This window comes from Phacochoerus africanus, chromosome 4 (genome assembly GCF_016906955.1).
Source record: "Phacochoerus africanus isolate WHEZ1 chromosome 4, ROS_Pafr_v1, whole genome shotgun sequence".
NCBI classification, from domain to species: domain Eukaryota; kingdom Metazoa; phylum Chordata; class Mammalia; order Artiodactyla; family Suidae; genus Phacochoerus; species Phacochoerus africanus.
Window position 1 is genome coordinate 133,990,271 of NC_062547.1, and position 22,992 is coordinate 134,013,262.

Below are 22,992 nucleotides of genomic sequence, written 5' to 3' on the forward strand. Positions count from 1 at the left end.
ATGATCTTTTGTGACTGGCCTCTTAATAATGTTTTCAAGATTTATCCAGGTGTAGCATGTATCAATACTTCATTCCTTTTTGTTTGCTAAATAATAATCTATTGTATGGGTATACCAGGTTTTACTTAACCATTAAATCAACTGATGAGCACTTGGACTGTCTACTTTTTGGCTCTAATGAATAATGCTATTTACTCTTTTGGGCAACTCAGTCTGTTTTCCAAAGTGGCTGCACAATTTTATAGTCCCAGCAGCAGTGTGTAAGGGTTCCAGGTTCTTCACCAACATTTCCAATTATTTCCCTTTTTAATTACAGCCATTCCAGTGGATGTGAATAGTATCTCTGGGTGGTTTTTATTTGCATTTCCCTGATGATTAATGCTGCTGAACATCTTTTTATGTGCTGACCATCCATCAGACTGATTTTTGCTTCTTACAAAAACTGCTGACCCATCCAAAAACATTTTCAAAACACAGGTAAGTTTTCCAGTGCTGAGGCAATTGCTCTGATGTACTTTTCTTGGCTCTCTCTGTGAACTGCCATTCTCCATGTTCTGAGATCCTGCCGAGAGGCTTTACATACGGGTTTCACTTGGTTTGGGGCTGCCCATTGTTGAACTTTAGCTCAACTAAATACATGGAAACTTTCAAAATCTTTCACAATAATGTTGTAGTTAAGATCTGGCTAAGGCAAGTGTTTTTTCTAACTCCTTGAGCTGCATATTGCCTTGAGTAATCATCATCCGGATTGTATACTCTTCGGTGGCATTTTTGTTTCTTTTGAATTCTTCCCTTGCCCAGTCCTTCAGGTATCTGCAATCAGAATCATTTGGAACTTCCCGAATTGCTTACAAAATCCTTCTGTAGAGGAGGAGAACTTGCTGCCTTCTCATGAACTGTTTTAGCGTTAGCGTCGCTGGGGGTAAGCGAGAAGTGGCCATGTCCTCCAGTCAGCTTGGTTCTCCTACATAACAGTTATTTTTAAGATTCTATGTTGTACACACTGTCCTGCAGCTTAATTTTCTTTATTTCACGATGTCTTATAGACTTAACCATACTATTATATATAGATTCCTTCTAAGAGATGCATAGTATTCTACTATATGAAAATACCACCGTTTATTAAGGCAGGTTCCCCTTACTGACAGGCATTTAAGTCACCTCCTGTTTTTTTGCTATTACAAATAATGCTCAAGTGAACATTCTTAACCATATCTTAGGCATATGCAATGTTTCTCCAGGGCAGACAACAATAAAGAGAATTCACTGAATGTGCAAAACAGATTTTACAACTCCTATTGTGCAAAAAGAGGCATTCACAAAAAGGGTAACTTGACCATTTTCTTTTAAAGAACTTATTTTAAATATTAGAATGCCTTGTTTGCAAAGAACTCTGATTAAAACTTACTCCTTTCCATTATGCTGTAATTGTCCTCAGAGGAGTCAAAAAATTTAAAAATTGACTCATCTACTTGGTTACTTTTTTTTTTTGGTCTTTTTTTGCCTTTTCGTGGGCCGCTCCTGTGGCACATGGAGGTTCCCAGGCTAGGGGTCGAATCACAGCTATAGCCACTGGCCTACACCAGAGCCACAGCAGCGCAGAATCCAAGCCGCGTCTGCAACCTACACCACAGCTCATGGCAACGCCAGATCATTAACCCACTGAGCAAGGGCAGGGATCGAACCTGCAACTTCATGGTTCCCAGTCAGATTCGTTAACCACTGCGCCACTACAGGAACTCCCTTGGTTACTATTTATATACTGCAGCAAATACTATTAGTAATCTACCAAATATCTTATTCCTGATCTTTTGAAGTTCAATCTGTTTTAGGGAAACAATGTGCCCAAATGAAAAAAAACAAAAACAAAAAAACTGCATTTCAGAGATGCCCTTGCAGACTTGAGATTTAGAGTTGATCTCTATACTCAAACAGTTAAACCAATGGTTGGAGTGGCAGCTTTCAGAACTACCCATTTACACACATTCAACACAGACCTAATGGAATAGAAACGGAGGTCACTGGAGATGGAGATGCCACATGAGGACCACAATGCAACAAGTACATTCATATTAACTCTAGCCAAGTAGAAAGATAAGGAAGCTTTGATCTCTGAGACCCATGTATATCATGCCCAGATGGCCTACCTCTAGGCTTATCATATGAAGAAAACAATCCCTAATTAGTTTAAGCTACTGGTTCAGAGGATGTCCCAATGCAATTCTTATCTAATACAATCATACAATAAAAACAATGAATGAGGAAGATGACCTAAATAACTATCTAAGATAGTAAATGCAGATTATGCACCAATTGCACTAAACCAATCCATCATGGAAAACCAAGAATTAGGAGGGGTTTCTTTCTTTCTTTCTTTAGGGCTGCACCCACAGCATAGGGAAATGCCCAGGCCAGGGGTTGAATCAGAGCTGCAGCTGCCGGCCTACACCCCAGTCACAGCAACACAGGATCATTAACTCACTGAGCAGGGCCGGGGATTGAACCCACATCCTCCTGGATACTAATCAGGTTCATTACTGCTGAACCACAATAGGATCTCCAAGAAATAGGAATTTTTAAAAAATATGTAAAAAATTCTCCTGAAGATAATAAAGTGATAAGACCCCCCCCTTTTCACAAATGGAAGCCAGAAAATACATCTACATACTATTTTTCTTTTTATAATGTGATTCTTTTACTCTTTTGCATGTTTACTACGTCTTGTGTTTAAAAATCTATATATTACATTTTATCATCTTTCTTAAAAAGAACATTTTCAGGGAGTTCCCATTGTGGCGCAGTGGTTAATGAATCCGACTAGGAACCATGAGGTTGCGGGTTCCCTGCCCTTGCTCAGTGGGTTGACGATCCAGCGTTGCCGTGAGCTGTGGTGTGGGTTGCAGACGTGGCTCGGATCCCGTGTTGCTGTGGCTCTGGCGTAGGCTGGCGGCTACAGCTCTGATTCGACCCCTAGCCTGGGAACCTCCATATGCCGCAGGAGCAGACCAAGAAATAGCAAAAAAAAAAAAAGACAAAAAACATCTTCAAATAGCAATCCCTTTCATTATACATAACTCTTTTATATTAGTTTTTTATATATTCATTTACATATTATTTTTCCTTCCTTGGTGCTGTAATCTTAGTTTTGTTTTAATAAAGGCACAATGTTATCTTTTAAGAAAAATAATCACTTCTCATATACCCAGATTACTAAAGGAAGCATTCATCTATTCTTGGAATTTGGTTAAAACACAATTTTTATTTCCAGGTAGATAAGTTCAGGTATTAAAAACATTTTAGGGAGTTCCCATCGTGGCGCAGTGGTTATCGAATCCGACTAGGAACCATGAGGTTGCGGGTTCGGTCCCTGCCCTTGCTCAGTGGGTTAATGATCCGGCGTTGCCGTGAGCTGTGGTGTAGGTTGCAGACGCGGCTCGGATCCTGCGTTGCTGTGGCTCTGGTGTAGGCTGGCGGCTACAGCTCCGATTGGACCCCTAGCCTGGGAACCTCCATATGCCGCGGGAGCGGCCCAAGAAATAGCAAAAAGACAAAAAAAAAACATTTTAGAAACAGAGCAGAATAATTTTTTTTTTCTTGTCTTTTTGCTATTTCTTGGGCTGCTCACGTGGCATATGGAGGTTCTCAGGCTAGGGATCGAATCAGAGCTGTAGCCACCGGCCTACGCCAGAGCCACAGCAACTCAGGATCCGAGCCACGTCTACAACCTACACCACAGCTCACGGCAAAGCCGGATCGTTAACCCACTGAGCAAGGGCAGGGACTGAATCTGCAACCTCATGGTTCCTAGTCGGGTTCGTTAACCACTGTGCCAGAAGGGAACTCCAGAGCAGAATAATTTTTAAATCATAAAGTAGTTTGTTTTCCTTTTATGACCAATAATACAAATTTTACTTGGCAACCTAAATTGCTTCTGGATAATGACAGAAATCAGAACCTTTGCTTACAGGCTCTTTTTGTTACAATGTGTCTAATTACATTCTTATTTTAACTAAAAATATTATTTATTAGGCAAACTATACAAACTTGAATGCCAAGGCATTTACACATTTTAATACTACAAATAGATATGTTAACACCAGAGAGTTATCATGAATGTCACTGACATGTTACATATTCTAATGTGACATAATCTATACTGAAGGGTATAATTAAGAAAGTGCGGAGTTCCCATCGTGGCACAGTGGTTAACGAATCCGACTAGGAACCATGAGGCTGCGGGTTCAATCCCTGGCCTTGCTCAGTTGGTTTAGGGTCCGGTGTTGCCGTAAGCTGTGGTGTAGGTCGCAGACGTGGCTCAGATCCCATGTTGCTGTGGCTCTGGCGTAGGCTGATGGCTACAGCTCCGATTCGAGCCCTAGCCTGGGAACCTCCATATGCCGCCGGAGCGGCCCAAGAAATGGCAAAAAAAAAGAAAAAAGAAAGTGCTATTATTTTTAATGCCTTTTTTTTTTTTACAAGGACCTTATGTAAAAGGTCAATTCTTTGAAAGTTCTCATTGCTAGAAGCAATAATCCATAATACTGGATAAATCAAAGATACTGTTATAGTTAACTGAAATAACATTTTATAAAGCATAGTGAACTATATGCTATAATAATTCAATGCTTTCTTGCTAAAAAAGAGTATTTCTAAAAACATAATTAACCTACTATTAGAGTATCTGGATATATGACCTAGGAATATGTATTTGTTAAAAAAACCTCTAGGGGAGTTCCCGTCGTGGCGCAGTGGTTGGCGAATCCGACTAGGAACCATGAGGTTGCGGGTTCCGTCCCTGCCCTTGCTCAGTGGGTTAACGATCCGGCGTTGCCGTGAGCTGTGGTGTAGGTTGCAGGCGCGGCTCGGATCCAGCGTTGCTGTGGCTCTGGCGTAGGCCAGTGGCTACAGCTCCGATTCAACCCCTAGCCTGGGAACCTCCATATGCCGTGGGAGCGGCCCAAAGAAATAGCAAAAAGACAAAAAAATAAATAAATAAAAAATAAAAAAATAAAATAAAATAAACTTAAAATTAAAAAAAAAAAAAAAAAACCTCTAGGGATTTTAACCAAAATGAGAGTTATAACACTCACTGCTTCAGGGTTTCTACAGTCTGGATCCATTTGCTAATACTCATATTTAACCACATAACATTAAGAAGACAATTTTGTACAATTGATTGAATTAGAAAACTTCCAAATTGGCGTTAAGCATGGTGATGTTATATAGGACAGTACTATCAGGAACTTATTAGGGCTTCATGCCTCAGACAGATGAGAAACAGAGGAGGGTGAAGGGAACGACACAGGACCTCCTAATATCAGGGTTCATTTAACTTCAGAGCTCTTTCACATAGACTGTCACACTGAAACGGTATAAGGGTCAGCTTATAGACAAACACAATTACCTTACTATAAATAAATTAAAAGACCTGGATTCTATTTTGGTACTGCTAAATATAAAATACTGTGATTCATTTATGCAAGTATGAATTACACAAATTCACATCAGGCGACATTTGCTTAGTATGAAACCAAGTACTAATCCTATGTAAAATGTAACATGTTTACAGAGAAGTTCTTATGTAGTTACTGATTTGCTTAATTTTTTACTTAATTTAATTTATTTTTGTATTTTTAGGCATGAGAAAGTTCCCCAGCTAGGGGTCGAATCAGAGCTGCAGCTGCCGGCCTACACCACAGCCACAGCCAACTACAGGTCCAAGCTGCATCTGGAACCTATGCCACAGCTTGCAGCAATGAATTCTATATTTTAAAGATCCATAGTAGTTTTGAAAAAAGTTAATATTATGTTTCCGATAACATATGCTTTAGCCATATTTTAATTTTATACTACAGCTGAACAGTATTATTTTATATTTATCTTCATATGTCAATATTTTACAAGCATATAAAATAAGAATTTATTCTGGTAGCCAATGAAGAAGAGAAAATACCCCTGCTACCTGGCCCCAAAGCTCTCTGCACTTGCCCTATTCTTAGATTTATTGAAGTTCATAAACTTACTTGTTTAATTATCTGTCTCCCCAGCTACACTATAAGGCCCAGAAGGGTAACGGCTAGTCCCTGTTATATCTCCGGTCTCCAAGGTGGGACATAACCTACTGTAGATACTCAAACTTGCAAATGAATAATTAAATAACATCAATGATCTTACCTGGTACTTAGGACACTGGTCTTTTGCATCAGAAGATGAAGTCATGGAACTATCTAAAGAGGAAGAACTGTCTCCTCCAGGTTTCAGTTGGCAACATTTCCCAAAGACTTTAACTTGAGCATCACTGCAGAGTTTCTGAAAGAGAGATTTATTCCCATTCACACTTTAACAGATGCTCCATCACATATAAATTATAGCATAAAAATTTTTGGAAAAACCAAGGATGAAATAATTTGAAATAATATAACCTTAATATAATGACTACTTGCATTCTTCTATTTTCTCCAATACTGTTTTCTATTCCTTGTCTCATAATTACAATAATATTTGTGGGGAGATTTTTTTTTTACTATACTTTCATCACTGAAATTATTAAATTATGGTAATTTTTCTGTATTACAATGATCTATACAATGTCCATTGTTAGGGAGTGAATAATACACTGCAGCAGTTTTCAAATTATCTGATCTCAAAATTTCTTTATGCTCTTAAAAATCATTTAGGACACCAAAGTCCTTTAGTTTATGTGAGTTACATGTATCAATATTTTCACATATTAGAAATTAAAAAGGAGAAATTTTTAAATATTTACTAATTTATTTACATATAACAATACATCCATGACAAGCTAACATAAGAAACATTTTTTTCTGGAAAACAACTGAGGCAAGATGTAGGAATAGGAGAAGAAATGCAAATGAGACATATACTTCACTGTATAAATTTAATCTTTTAAAATGAGAATGTATCCATATATTTAACAGTTACATTTTTAGTAAGAGCTGAACTTAGAACCAGAAGGTTGTACTGCCTAGTATGGAAGAAGAATCTATTTTTTTCTTTATTCCTCTTTTTCTCCTCTCCTTCCCCAACAGGTTCTAGAGTGTTCACTGCTGACAACTACCAAAGCTGCACTCCACCAAGGTCTTTGATACTCCTAAAAGCATTGTTCTTTCTTCCATCTAATAAACCTCAGGAAAGTTTTCTGATGAAAAGAATATGAATGAAATCACAATTGTTTGAATATTAACTGTTTTATTTTTATTTTTAATTTAAAAAATTCATTTTTTATTTTGCTTTTTAGGGCAGCACTTGCGGCGCATGGAGGTTCCCAGGCTAGGAGTCTAATCGGAGCTACAGCCGCCGACCTACACCACAGCCACAGCAATGCCAGATCCAAGCCATGTCTGTGACCTACACACACCACAGCTCAAGGCAATGCCAGATCCTTAACCCACTGAGCGAGGCCAGGGATCAAACCCGCAACCTCATGGTTCCTAGCCAGATTTGTTTCTGACGCACCATGACGGGAACTCCTGAATACTGTTTATAGTTACCACTATTACCAAAGGCATTGTAAAAGAGAACATCTGATAATTCCAAAATTACTTCTAACCAAAAACATAAAGATAAGACATGAAGAAGTAAAAAGAAAAGGGCTTTAAAGCTAAATAGATCTGAATTTAAATCCTGGCTCCTTGGGCAAGTTACTTGACCTCTCTAACTTGGGTTAATAGGGAAAATAAACCCTACCAAATAGGTAGGTTATTTGAGATACTTAAGAAGTATGTATGTATGTCTCTCATTATATATTTACATACTAATGCATTTTAAAAGTGCTCTAGACAGTGTCGACAACTACCATATGCTTACTGATTTGTAGTTATAAATATCAGAAAAAAGTTAAAGCAGGGGGCCAACATAATTAAATGCCTACTCTGGAATCAGGAACTTCTCACTAGATATTTCCATTTATATTATTTCATTTAAATACTCACTAAAATTTTGGTATTTTTTAGGATCAATATTCTTGGCATGTTTAGTAACTTCACTACTTACTGATCATTAACAAAATGCTAGGCCTTAAGTATGTTTTTTATAAATACTTTTAGTATGTTTTCTATAAATATAAATAAGTAAAATGGTAGATATTATAGCTCAGTTTTACTGATGACAAACGTGAAACCCAGAGAGGTTAGGTAACTTCACAAAGGTTACAAGAGCTATTAAGTCTATAATATAGAGTCAAAACCCAGTTGGCCTGACTTATCTTCTACTGCAAACCATCATTTTATCAGTCAACAAAAGTAAATGAATACTATGTGTACCAAGTATGGGAGAATAGAAGTGAATAAAAGTTCTTTTTCTGGAGTTCCCATTGTGGCACAATGGGATCGATCATCATTTTATCAATCAACAAAAGTAACTGAATACTATGTATACCACGTATGAGAGAATAGAAGTAAATAAAAGTTCTTTTCCTGGAGTTCCCGTTGTGGTGCAATAGGATCAGCAGCATTGTCTCTGCAGAGCCAGGCTGTAGGTTCGATCTCTGGCCCAGGACAGTGGGTAGGTTAAAGGATCCAGCGCTGTCATAACCGTGGTCAAAACGGCGGCTCAGATCTGATCCCTGGTCTGGGAACTCCATATGCCCTGGGGCAGCCAAAAAGGGGAAAAAAAAGACAGAAGAAGAAAAAAAAAAAAGGTCTTTTCCTTGTGGAACTAAGAATCTAACAAGAGAAAAGAGACTTAACAAATTGGCAGGAGTTCCCATTGTGGCTCAGTGGAAACAAATCTGACTAGCATCCATGAGCATGCAGGTTTGATCCCTGGCCTTGCCCAGTGGGTGAAGGATCTGATGTTGCCTTGAGCTGTGGCAATGGTCGCAGACGCGGCTCGGATCTGGTGATGCTGTGGCTGTGGAGTAGGCCGGCGGCTATAGCTCCGACTTGACCCATGGCCTAGGAACCTCCACTTGCCATGGGTGCAGCCCTAAAAAGACAAAAACAAAACAAAACAAATAGACAAGTGTGTATAATTAAGCACACACTGCCAATATGGCTAACAAACGTAATAAAGGTAAATACTACATGTTATGTGGGTTAGCTGTTAACTCACACAGCGTGTGGTATATGGTCAGGTACTATTCTGTTTTACATACATTTACTCTTTTATTCCTCACAACAGTTCTGTGAAGTGGGTACTATTATGATCCTCATTTTACAGATGAAGAGGTTAAGGAGCAATGATGTTTAAGTGAACTGCCCAAGAAAGCACCTGACTTAGTCTAGGCAGATCAAGGAAGGGACATTTAATCTGGGACTACAAAAACGCACAGGAATTGAGGTGAAAGAAGATGGGAAGGCTAGAAGACATTCCAGGGCAGTTCCCGTTGTGGTGCAGTGGCAACAAATCTGACTAGGAACCAATCATGAGGTTGCAGGTTTGGTCCCTGGCCTCACTCAGTGGCGTTGCCATGAACTGTGGTGTAGGCTGGCAGCTGTAGCTCCGATTCGATCCCTTGCCTGGGAACCTCCATATGCCACGGGTGCAGCTCTAAAAAAAGAGAAAAGAGAGAAAAGAAAAAAGAAAAAAAAGTAGACATCCCAGAGTGAGGTAACTATACGTCCAATTTCTAAATCAAGGAGCAATTTGCTAGAGGGTAGAAAATAACAAACATACATCAGTTCCGGGATTGAAGCATAATTTCTGCTCATGTGCTGTGCCATGGCCCCTCACTAGACCATCTACCAATGAAGTTGCTGCTGTTCGGTTTCAAAAAAGCCATGACTTCAGAATGGGAAAAAGAAAAGACACTGTACAGCTGGGGCGTTGGTGGGAGGAAGGGGTGTTGGGTATAGGAGTGTGCGTGTGTGCGTGTGTGAGAGAGAGCGAGAGAGCTTTTATGTACACATCTATGCACAAAGTCTTACAGATCTAAAATTTTTCTACAGCAGAACAATCAAAGTCAGAACTGAAATACACATAAGACGCCTTTCCCAATGTTTAATGTGTATATGCAGCCTACATTAACCAGATCACATAAAGCTAGGAAGTTGTGATTAATCTTTGAGGAAGTGATCTCTTTCTTCTGATGTCAGCATTGCAATTTTTAAGATTAATATTTCTTTCTCATCCTGTACAGGGGGTTTCACTGACTAAAGGCTCATTCTGTATGAGATGAGCCTTTAAAAAAAATCTCAGATGAACTTTATAATTTTAACCTGTCAACATACTACATGTTCTTTGGCTCAAAAATGTATAAAATTGCATCTGCAGCTCCTGACCAGTGCAACAGTTCTCAGGGCTTCTAAGAATGTGTCTTCCAGTTTATAAGCCTCAATTTGACTCAAATAAAATTCTCTTTATTTCTTCCTAGCTTGATTATTAATTGAATTTCCATTAACACAAGAAATCTAGGTCCCACTCTTCTTTAACTACTCTTTTCCCCACTCCACACAATCCCAATATGTAAAATCATTTTTATTGGTTTACTATTATTCTTTCATTATTTCTCCTCACAAATATAAGCATATTTCTTTTCCTCTTCTCTTACAGAAAAAGTGATTCACTTCTGCCCTTGCATTATTTTCCACTAATATCATAGCAAATCTTTTCATATATACTTAGGAATCTTCCTTTTTTCTTTTTTTAAAATATAGCTGTATAGTATTCCAGTGTGTAAATATACTACAGCTTATTTAGTCAGTCATCTGTTAATGACTTAGCTGGTGGAACTGCTGGGTCAAAATGAAAATACACATAATTTTGGTAGATACTGGCAGATTACCCTCCATGGATATCATTTCACTCACTCACCCTTACAGCAAAGTACTGTCATTCAACATTTGTGTATTTGGCAATCTAAAAGGAAAGAACTGAAAATCACAAAACAGTTTTAATTTTCATTTCCTTTATTATGAATCGGAGAAGAATGTGCAAAAGCATTTGTTTGTGAACTCTGTTCCTATCCTGCAGCCAATTTTCTACTGAGTGGTTCTCCTGTCTTAATTTCTTGGAATTCCTTTTTGCCATATCTGCATTATATGGAAGTTCCCAGGCCAGAGACTGAAACTGAGCCTGAGCTGCAACCCAAGCCACAGGTGCAGCTACACCAGATCCTTAACTCACTAAGCCAGGCCAGGGATCAAACCCCCACCTCCTCAGCAACTTGGGCCACTATAGTCTATTCTGAATCCATTGTGACAAAGTGGGAACTCCCAAAACTCATTTTAAAAAGGCCAGTATCATCCTGATTCCAAAGACAGAGAAGAACACCACAAGGAAACTGTAGGGTGCAGATTCCTTTCCTCCTTCATAGCTTCCTCTCAGAAGTACTGGTCCCATACTGATTGCTTTTATTCTCTTCTCTTTTTTCCTTTCATTCTACCCAGTTATATGGAGGGTTTCTTGCTCTTTTTGGAGGTCTGGGGTCTTCTGATAGCATTCAGTGGATCTTCTGTGTGAATCATGGTACATGCAGATGGGTTTTTTCAGATGTGTTGTGGAAGAAGATGAGTGCCATGTCCTACTCCTCTGCTATCTTGATCCCAATCCTCTGAATAGGTACTTTTTAAATTGCTATTTTACATGGAGCCTTAGCTTCCTTCACAACTTTTAACTGTAAGTTATCTGTATAATATTGAGCTTACTTACTGATTTTTGTATGTTAACTTTCATATAGATTTAATTACCTAACCAAACCCTGTTCTAATTTTGATACAATTAAGATTCCACTACTAGGAGTTCCCATCAAGGTGCAGTGGAAATGAATCCAACTAGGGACCATGAGATTGGGGGATCGATCCTTGGCCTCACTCACTCAGTGGGTTAAGGATCTGGTGTTGCCATGAGCTGGGGTGTAGGTTGCAGACGTGGCTCAGATGTGATGTTGCTGTGGCTATGCTATAGGCTGGCAGCTGTAGCTCTGAATGGACCCCTAGCCTGGGAACCTCCATATGCCACAACTACGGCCCTGAAAAGCAAACACACACACACATACACAAAGATTCAACTACTGGCACATGTACAATGCTTCAGAGTGTACAAGACTCTGACATATTAAAATTTATATTCACCTTCCAAAGTTATGTGAATCTGCTAATGTACAACTTTTTCCTATATTATAGTCAATGAAGGCTGAAACAGGTGAATGACAATGTATTTTCACTGGGAACACATAAAAAAGCACTGGATTATTGCTGACACAAAAACAATGTCCAGGATAGAGATAGTATCATATGAACAAATCACACTTAATCCATGTGGCTATATTAGGGTTCAGAGAAACTACATCTCAATAATTTTTACATTTCACCTAAACAATGAATAAGGTGTGAATATCAAATGTAAAAAAAATAAACTTTTAAAAGAAATTTCTTGATTAAAATCACTGAAAGTTAATAAATAAGTCATTTTTTCCCAGAATATACTAGACCTGGAAAATGTATGTTCTGAGGAAGCTATCCGTCGATTAGTATAATTTTATTTCATCTCTATAAGACAATATTCAGGAAACTGCTAATGCCTTAACTATCTCATCAATTCTGTGTGGACCGAAAACATCACATAAGAAGTTTAAATTTATCAGTTACATCACACGGTCCTTTTTTGCCTATACAAAACCCCCATGATTTTAAACTACTTTAGGAAAGTAGAAATCAGAAAGGATTCATAAAGTTGTTATAAAAGAAGCCTTAAAAGAGGGTAACTCTTCATTTAGGGAAAAGATGAGGACACATAGAAGAAGTGAAACTGGAAGGCTGTTTGATTTCTAGTCACTGAAGAGTCTTGAGAAGAATCTGAAAAAGTAGCAGGTTTATAGAAAACTTTCAGAAGACTGAGGAATGAGTGGATAGTATGAGATCAGAGCCAGCATACAGTTTACTACTGAGACACAGGGGCACAGAGATGAGACTAAGAGAAACAAAGAACAAAGAGGAGACATTGAGGAGAGACCAAAAGATAGAAAGAAGAGATTGAGATGAGACACTGAGTAGAGCCTGAGAGATAGTGAAGCAGAGAGACTAAGAGACACCAACAAACACTAAGAAAGAAAACAGGACAAAAAAGAGACACACAGAAAAAAAAAACAGAAGGACATACGCATAGAGGAGAAAGTAAAAGGACAATTATTTTGTTGGTGTTGGATAAAGAGGCTTCATGAAGCCTTTGCAGGCAAAGGAAAAAAAACTAACTGATTTGCAGTCAAAGGAAAGAACTAACTGAGAAGGAAGAGGGAAACATAAGAAGGAAAGAAGACTAATGAAGCATCAATTCAGAGAAGGTAGGCAGTAAGAGTTTAAGAAAGAATGAGTCGAGACTCACAGGACTCTAAGACAAAAGGGAAGAATGCTAAAGAAACACACAATGAAAAGGATTAATCAAGACAAATAGTAATGGAGAGGTCATATATTGCAATTCAATGGAATATTATCAAGCACAAAAAACTTCTTTAAATATTTGCTAAAAAATAATCAAGGGGTTTGATCCCTGGACCCACTCAGTGGGTTAAGGATCTGGCATTACTGTGGCTGTGGCGGGCAGCTTGGATTCGACCCCTAGCCTGGGAACTTCCATATGCTGCCAGTACAGCCCTAAAAAGCAGGGGGGGGGGGGGGGATCAAGAGAGTACTGCTTAATCAATGATCAGCAACCTGTCGGTCTTAGCCAAGCTCTACTGAGACAATTTGCAGCTAGCCTGAGATTTCACATGTCTGCCTAACCATCTATAATTCTATGACTCTTAAGCATTTTCACTACTCAGCTATTCAAACCAAAACAAGGAATTCATTCAACACTTCCTTCTCCCTCCCTCAGCCCCTCATTTCCAACCATTCTTTATATAACACTCAAAATAATTTTCTCGCTATATTTTAAAAAAGTGACAGGTAACTGACATACTGCATTATATTAGTTTCAGATGTAAAACAAAATAATTTGGTATTTGTATATATTGTACAATGATGTCCACAGTATGTCAATCATCCATCACTACACACACTTGAAACTTATCTTCTTATGAGACCTTTTCAGATCTATTCTTTCAGCAACCTTCAAATATACAATACGGTAAAATTAACTATATTGATTATGATGTACATTACATCCCATGACTTACTTATTTTATAACTGAATGTTTATTCCTTTTGACCCCCTTTACCCATCGTTCCCACTCTCCACATCCCACCTCTGGCAAGCACCTATCTGTTCTATTTATGAGTATCAACATCTCTCTCTTTCTCTTTCTTTAACACCCACACCCTCAACATATTAAAGTTCCCAAGCCAGGGACTGAATCTGAGCTACATATGAGAACTATGTCACAGGTGTAACAACATTGGATCCTTTAACCCACTGTGCAGGGCTAGGGATCGAACCCACACCTCCACAGCAACCTGAGCCACTGTAGTCGGATTCTTAACCCAGTGCACCACATACGGCAGGAACTGCTGAACATCTTTTAATGTATCTGTTGTCTATCTACATGTTTTCTTGGGAAAACGTCCATTCAGATCCTCTACATACTTTTCAATTAGAATGTTTTGTTTTGTTTTGCTATTGATTGGTATGAGTTATTCTTACATGTATTTTGGCTACTAATCCTTTATCAGAAACACGATTTGCACACATTTTTTCCCATTTTGTAGACTGCCTTTTCACTTTGTTGATGGTTTCTTTCGCTGTACAGAAGCTTCAAGTTTGATGTAGTCTCACTTGTTGATTTTTGCTTTTGTTGCTTTTGGTTTTGATCTCAAATCCAAAAAATCACTGCTAAGACCAATGTCAAGGAGCTGACTGTTTTCTTCCAGGATTTTTATGGTTTCAGGTATTACACTGAAATCTTTAATCCATTTTTAGTTAGTTTTTCTGAATGATGTTAAAGAGTGGTCCAGTTCTTTTACATGTAACTGCCCAGTTTTTCCTGTATCATTTATTGAAGAGACTGTCCTATCCTATGTGAGTTTATTTCTGGACTCTCCATCAACATGATTTTTTGAAATGTTAACGAGATGCCTTCAACAGCTTCCCTTTGCATTTAGAATATAATCTAAATTTCTAACCCAGATACCTATAAAGCCCTAAATAATCTGCCTCCTGCTCTTTCTCCAATTTCATCTCAAGCTACTCTACATACTACCTTACTGTCATTCTAGCCAGACTGGCCTTCTTTCAAATTCTTCAATTCACTAAGCTCCTCAAAGTCACTCTGCAGACTGCATTTTCTAGTGCTACTAAGAGGAAAATTCATCCCCATACCATGCTTCAGTTTCTGCAGATTTCAGTTTGAAATATCACTTCCTCAGTGAGAACATCCTTAACACCCCTTCACCCAAAATGCTGAAAAATAAGTTCCTTCCTGTGAAATCTCATAACACTGTGTTTCTTTCATAGTACCCAATCACAATCTGGTATTCTTTATTTATTTGCTTAACATCTGCCTCCCCATGAATACCTAACCGCAGGCACCAAGAGGGCAGAGACTGCTGAATCTCCAAATGCCTAGTGCTGTATAGATACTTAGTTATTTGCACAAATAAATAGTGCGTTAGGAAAATTTTGCAAATTTTTTTGTCAGGTTGAAAAAAGTGTCCAGAGAATGGCTAAGAAACCTATAAACAAGACACAATCTCCAAAAAAACTAAGAAATGTGTTACCAATCAGAAGAACATCATAAAAGCTGACAATCAAATTAGCTAAAAAATTAGACAAGTACTTATTATATGACACTATAGTAGATGATGAGGATGCTAGCGTAAATAAGACAACAGACCACGTCCAATATATCAATTTTCTATTTTTTTATTTTTGAAGAAGCACCTGTGGCATATGGAAGTTCCCAGGCTAGGGGTCAAATAGGAGCTGCAGCGAAAGACCTATGCCACAGCCATAGCAACGTGGAATCCGAGCCACATCGGGGACCTGCACCACAGCTTGCAGCAATGCAAGACCCTCAACCCACTGAGCAAGGCCAGGGATTGAACCCACATCCTCCCGGAGACTAGCTGGGTTCTTAAGCCACTGAGCCAAACATAATTCCAGGCTTCCATCTCCAAATTATAGATGGAGGGGAGTGAGAATATTTAGGCCTGAAAGTGTAACAGAAGTAGCAGCAGCAAAGACAACAGCAATTACTTTGGTTTTCTTGGACAAGTTAAAGGCCCTGTACTACCGTTAAACTAGTCAAAAAATATTTCAAAGCATGCTGTTCAAAGTCAACAAAATAGATGCTCTTGCTTCTGCTGTATAGTAGGGGGAAAAACACAATGGACTAAGGGCTGGCAATTTAATTTGCTTTGTACCTTGAGACAAATAATTTCCCTCTCTAGGTCACACTTTCCACAATTATAAGATGAGAGATTTGTATCAGATCCTCTTTAAGAATCCCTGTAGCAGAGGTCCTATTGTGGCTCAGCAGAAACGAATCTGACTAGCATCCGTGAGAACACAGGTTTGATCCCTGGCCTCCCTCAGTGGGTTAAGGATCCACCATTGCCATGAGCTGTGGTGTAAGTCACAGACACGGCTCAGATTTGGTGTGGCTGTGGCACAGGCCTGCAGCTGCAGTTCCAATTCAACCGTTAGCCTGAAAACTTCTATATGCTATACATGTAGCCCTTTAAAAAAAAAAAAAAAGGGGCAAAAAATAAACAAATTTCAGTAAGACCAGAAATGTAAAAAAAAAGGAATCCCTATACCTCTAATCATATCTCATAATATACTTATATAAGCAAATAAATGTCAAACTACAATATTCTCAGTTACTACACCAGATGCAAATAAGGCAAGTATTTTTTCCATTAAAAGTCCTCAAAATCAATGATCTAAATTTTAAAAACATGGTAAAGATGTTTTATACTAAAAAATAAAAGTACCATAACTGAAATCTTACTCATTTCTTAAATTAAAATATTCAATATTAAATTTGAACCAAATCAATAATGATGCTCACCGATACTGATATGTCCTCATTTTTTCTCTTAACACTGGAGTCAAACAAGACATTTCTCCCTCGTCTTTCACAGTCTTGATATACAATCAGTCGAATTTGGCTTGGATCAAACTCTGGCAAAGGCCAACTTTAAAGAAAAATAAAGATTCATGAGAATTACTTAAACATTCCACATAAACGCCCAGAAATAAAACTTATATAATAAAACTCAGAGTTGTATTACCATTCAAGATTACATAGACCTTTATATAAAATACCACCATTTAGTTCAGGGCTGAAAATTTACATAGCTATGACATTTTACATAAAGAAGAATAAAAATTGTGACAAGTATCATTCAATGTGCACAAAATACGTTTATATTCATATTCATGAATCTAAAAATATCTAATAGAAATATGTAAGTACATTTAATATAATAAAAATACATACTAATTTCATGGCTTGGACCCAGATGGAATAAGGTTAACCCAATTTTTAAATAGTTTTGTTACTGTTTCTTTAATATGAAAATGTAAACAAAAAGTTTTCAGTTTAAAATAATAGTAGCTAATTAATATAAAATAAAAACAAGTAAAAAAAGTAATGAATGACCAAATAGGATAGAAATTCCTAACACATAGTTGGTGTGAGTAAAAACTGGCATAATCTCTTTAGAGAATGGGATTTTTTGTGGAAAATGGGTTTTTAAATATATACACTATAATTAGATAAAATCTACTAATAATGAAGTTGACCCAGGGCATTCCAATCCAGAAAAGTATGCCATTATACAAGAATGTTTATAGCAGCATAGTTTATGGTAGTTGAAAACTGGAAACAATTCACATATTTACCAACAAAATGGGTAAATACAGTATATTCACCCTATGAAACACTGCACAACAAACATAATAAATGAACTTCAGCTACAGGCAAAACCACAGATGGACACTGAGCAAAAGAAATCAGACAATGATACACATACAAACAGTTACTATATTTTGCCATTTATAGAAAGGTTTAAATCTGGTAAAGCAAGTTTTATCAAGGGATGCATACTTAGTTTTAAAAACTATAAGGAAAATGAAGGAAATGATGGCTTCAAAAGTCTGGAGAGGAATTCCCGTTGAGGCTCAATGGGTTAAGAACCCAACCTAGTGTCCATGAGGATATAGGTTCAATTGGTGGCCTTGCTCAGCAGGTTAAGGATCCAGTGTTGCCACAAGCTACACCACAGGTCACAGATGTGACTTGGATCTGATGTTGCTGTGACTGTGGTGTAGGCCTACAGCTGCAGCTCCAATGTGAACCCTAGCCTGGGAACTTCCATATGCCACAGGTGTGGTCATAAAAGAAAAAAAAAATTGACCAAAAGAAAAATAAATAGACAAAATAAAATGAAACAAAACAACTCAAAACAGAAAAAAAGAGTTTTGAGAGTGATTATCTCTGAGAGATAGGTGAGGGATGGTGGGGGATTAACCAGGAACAGACTTCCCAGGAGGATTAGGGTACTAAGTTCTCTTATTTGACTAGATAATGCTTACACAGATACTCACTCTGCAGTACGAAAGAAAGAAAGAAAGAAAGAAAGAAAGAAAGAAAGAAAGAAAGAAAGAAAGAAAGAAAGGGAAAGAAAGAAAGAGGCCACTGGATTTGTTTTATGTAATTTTATACATATACTATATTTCAATTAAAAACATTAAGGGAGTAATAAGTGAGATGAGGAGGAGAAAGAAAGAGCGAAAACAATGAATTGTATGTTACAGATACTAACCTGGTGAACTGAACACAATACAACTTATGGGATAGCTGCCAAGAAAGAGGTGAACTGTCATCCCAGGAACTGTTTGTCATCAGTTAGGCTGAATGGTCAATTTCTCACAAATCATCAGTCACAGCTCTTGATTGCCTACCTTCATTTCCTTAAGAGAACCTTAACCATAACCCCGCCAATGCATGTTTAAAAAAAAAAAATCTGGCAACATGAAACATCTTCATCTCAAATTCTTTTTTTTCCCCAAATTCTTAACATAAAATATATTTTTAGTTTTCTTCTATCTAATCCTCAGCAAACGCCTACAAATTAATAAAAGACTTACCCCAGAGATTCAGGCTAAACCAGATTCATCCTTAGATACAATGATTTGCATTCCACTGCACTCCTTTTACTAAATTGTATTCTGATGTTATGCAAAAGAAACTATACGAAACAGACTGACAGAGAAGGAAAAGCAGGAAGGAGGTCTTATGGACACCAAGAAGGACAAGCACTTTAGAGAGGAAGAAGAAATACCATGGCTGTTACTAAAAAGTATTCCCTAGCTTTAGATACAAAGAAGTCATTGGTGACCATGGCAAGGACACTTCTAAGAACAGAGTATAGGGGTCAGATAGCAGATTAAGGGTGAATGGGAATAAAGAACACAGTGTGTTTAAGACAACTGTCAAGGAAAAAGAAAAGGGAATCATAAAGAAGTGTGACAGCTATGTTGTTATTCAAACACCTGAACAGGTTTACCATTGATGAAAAAGAATGCGAAGGGGAAGGGAGATAGTGACTGGTCAAGTAAGGTCTCTAAGGAAATGGATGAGGAAAGAAAATAGAGTACAACAAAAGGGTTAGCCTCAGAAGAAAAGACAACCCCTGCACTTTGATAAAAAGAAAGGAAGCAAAGACAGACATGGGCACAGAAAGATTCATAGATGTGAAGGTAAGAATGAGGGGATTCATATCGAAGAGCTCTATTTTCTTTGTAAAGAAGGTGAAAGAAAATAAAGGATAGGTTGTAAAATGTGGGACCAGTATAGAGAGTAAAAAGAGAGCAGTGATCTTGGGATAAGAAAATATGCTGGCTAGGAAACAAAATTTCTTGGAAATTCTGTTAGTCTACATGTGGTTAAAGGCTATGAATAAATACCAGCCACAATCTACACAGTTGGATTTGGATCAGACTGAACCAAGGTAACGATTTTGATGGGTAGATGGGACAAATGGCCATGGACACAGGTGAGAAGACTGACAGGAGTATAGCTGGAATGACAGACAGTGGAATCTAAGCTAGTTAGAGAAAATAGTCACCCACCGCCTACCTTGCCCCTTCCTCTTTCCTTTTCCCCACTGGAAACCACTAGTTTGTTCTCTGCATCTGTGAGTTTGTTTCTTTTTTGTTAGATTCACTATTATGCTTTATTTTTTAGATTTCATATATAAAAGTGATATCATTCAGTATTTGTCTTTCTTTGACTTACTTCATAAACATCTGGGATGGTAAATGTTCTGGAATTAGATAGTAGTGATGGTCCCATAACTTGGTGACTATACTAAAAATAACCGCACTGTGAACAGGTAAATTTTATGGAATGTGAAATTTATCTCAATAACTAACAAGTTAGAATACTTTTCTCCCCGGGGAGTTCCCGTCGTGGCTCAGTGGTTAACGTATCCGACTAGGAACCATGAGGTTGTGGGTGTGATCCCTGGCCTTGCTCAGTGGGTTAACGATCCGGCGTTGCTGTGAGCTATGGTGTAGGTTGCAGACTTGGCTCAGATCCCGAGTTGCTGTGGCTGTGGTGCAGGCCGGCAGCTACAGCTCCAATTAGAACCATAGCCTGGGAACCTCCATATGCCGTGGGAGCGGCCCTAGAAATAGCAAAAAAAAAAAAAAAAAAAAAAAAAAAAGAATGCTTTTCTCCTGAACTTATCTAAACATTTGTAAAGTATTCTCTGTTAACTCAAAATAAGACTATACGTAAAAGCTAAAATTATAAAGCTTCTAGAAAGAAACATAGAGTTATCTACATAATTGTTGGGCACAAAGATTTCTTAATAAACACAAGTTACTGAGCATAAAGGAAAAAATGATAAATTGGACTTCATCAAAATTTAAAACTAGCACATAAAAAACCAATTTTTTTTTAAAAAAAAAGCCAGTCATAATCTGGAAGAAAATATCTGCGATGTATATAAACAACAAAGGACTTGTAAACAGCCCATATAGGGAGCTCCTATAAAGCAACAAGATGAAAAACTTGTCCAGTTTTGAAAATGGGTGAAAGATGTGGATACTGAAACATAAGATCTATGAATGATGAATGAACGAAAGCACATAGAAGAGATGCTAACAGTAATAATCATCAGAGAAATGCAAATTAAAACTCTTCCACACCATTAAAATGTCTAAATTAAAAGGACTAATAACACTAATTGTTGGTAAAACTACGAAACACTTAAGAATTTTTTTTTTTTGGTGGTCTTTTTTTGCTATTTCTTGGGCCGCTCCCGCGGCATATGGAGGTTCCCAGGCTAGGGGTTGAATTGGAGCTGTAGCCACCGGCCTACGCCAGAGCCAGAGCAACGCGGGATCCGAGCCGCATCTGCAGACCTACACCACAGCTCACGGCAACGCCGGATCGTTAACCCACTGAGCAAGGGCAGGGACCGAACCCGCAACCTCAGGGTTCCTAGTTGGATTCGTTAACCACTGCGCTACTACGGGAACTCCAGAACTCTTATACATTACTGATAAGAGTGAAAATTACTTGGCAGCTATGACCCAGCAATTTTTTCATAGATACTTACCCAGCAGAAATGAAAATACATGTTCAAAGGCTTTCACAGAGGAAGTTCCCCTGTGGTGCAGCAAGTTAAGGACCTGGCATTGCCAAAGCTGTGGCAAAGGCTGCCGCTGCAGGACAGGTTCCATCCCCTGGCCCAGGAACTTCTGCATGCTGCGGGGTGCATGCCCCCAAGAAAACTTTCATAGCTTTACTCCTAATAGCAAAAAATTAGGAACACCCCCAAATGACCATCAATGGGAGACTGAATAAACAAGCTATGATACATTCTTCCAATGAAATACTATCAAGAAATAACAAGGAATGAATTACTAGTCTTAACACAGATGAACTCTGAAATGATGCTGAGTGAAAAAATCCAGATACAAAAGCATACATATTGGTCATTCTATTTATGTGGAGTTCTAGACCAGGTAAAACTAATCATGGTGACAAAGGGAACGGACTAGAAAGGTATATGAAGGAACTCTGTGGAGTGACTGAAATGTTCTATACATTTATTGGGGTTGTAGTTAAACAGGTGTATACATTTTCTCAAAATTAATCAAATTATGACTACACCATGAAAAGGCTCACAGTCTAACAGGAAGATAGATAAATAATTTTACCACTGTGATACAGTCTATGACTGAGACAAATTTATAATGTAGGTAAGAGGTCTGCATAGGGAGGTAAAGTATGAATCGCTGAGGAAAAATAATAAATGATACACAATGAATAATAAATAATAGCTAACATATTATTTACTGTGTGTCAAGTACTGTTCCAAGGGCATTACACATGTTAATTCATTGACTCTTCGTAACATCAATTCATTTTCACAACAACTCTATTCCTGATTTACAGGTAAGAAAATTAAGGCATAGAGAGATAAACAACCAGCCTAAAATAACGTAGCTAAATACATGGTAAATGGTAAATTCAGGTTTAGATTCCAAACAGTGTGTCTTTGGAGTTCAGGATCACAACCACTGCTCTGTACTACTGGTTAAGTACTTAAAGCTTGTACTGGCTTCAATTTAGCAAGAAGGGCACCCTCTTCCATGAAAGAGGAAAACTGCATGTGCTATATAATTCTTAGTGACCCTAGCTCTGCAGTGTACTGTGAAACAAGAGCTATAAAAACAGGCTGATGCCAGATGAACGCTGAGAACCATTTCACACAAACACCTAAGAACTTAATTATTTAGGCAATGAGTAAACAGGGGTGTTAAATGATGGATAATAAGATCATCTGTGTATTTAGACAGTCACACTGACAGAAACTTAGAGAAGTGACTAGAGAGAGAGGTATGGAGCTAAGAATAATGTTCTAACCTGAAATAAGAACAGTGCTGAAGGGAGAAAGGGATAGAGCTAGAAGTTCTTTAGGAGACAGAGAAAGGACCGGGAAACTGGACAGGGGGAATGAGGGAGGAGGATGCCTAACTAAGGCTTCAGATTTGATGAAAACAGAGAGGTAGAAAACACAGGAGGAAAGTTAAGTTTGGAATAGGGGTGTTTATTGATTAAGTTCAAGGGGCCTG

The 22,992-nt window shown here is 38.0% G+C and overlaps 1 protein-coding gene and 1 pseudogene across 4 annotated transcripts in view; both read right to left on the reverse strand.

Moving 5' to 3' along the window:
* Positions 1-22,992, reverse strand: part of FNIP1 (folliculin interacting protein 1) — a 130,951-nt gene that overhangs the window by 59,179 nt on the left and 48,780 nt on the right. For all 4 annotated transcript variants that reach the window (XM_047778567.1, XM_047778570.1, XM_047778569.1 and 1 more), the window contains exons 2-3: positions 16,907-17,033; positions 6,175-6,309 (exon numbers count right to left, since the gene is read on the reverse strand). In XM_047778567.1, coding sequence (XP_047634523.1) covers positions 6,175-6,309; positions 16,907-17,033 — 262 coding nt within the window. The remainder of the gene's footprint in view (positions 1-6,174; positions 6,310-16,906; positions 17,034-22,992) is intronic.
* LOC125126308 (LYR motif-containing protein 2-like) lies at positions 13-1,084 on the reverse strand (annotated as a pseudogene).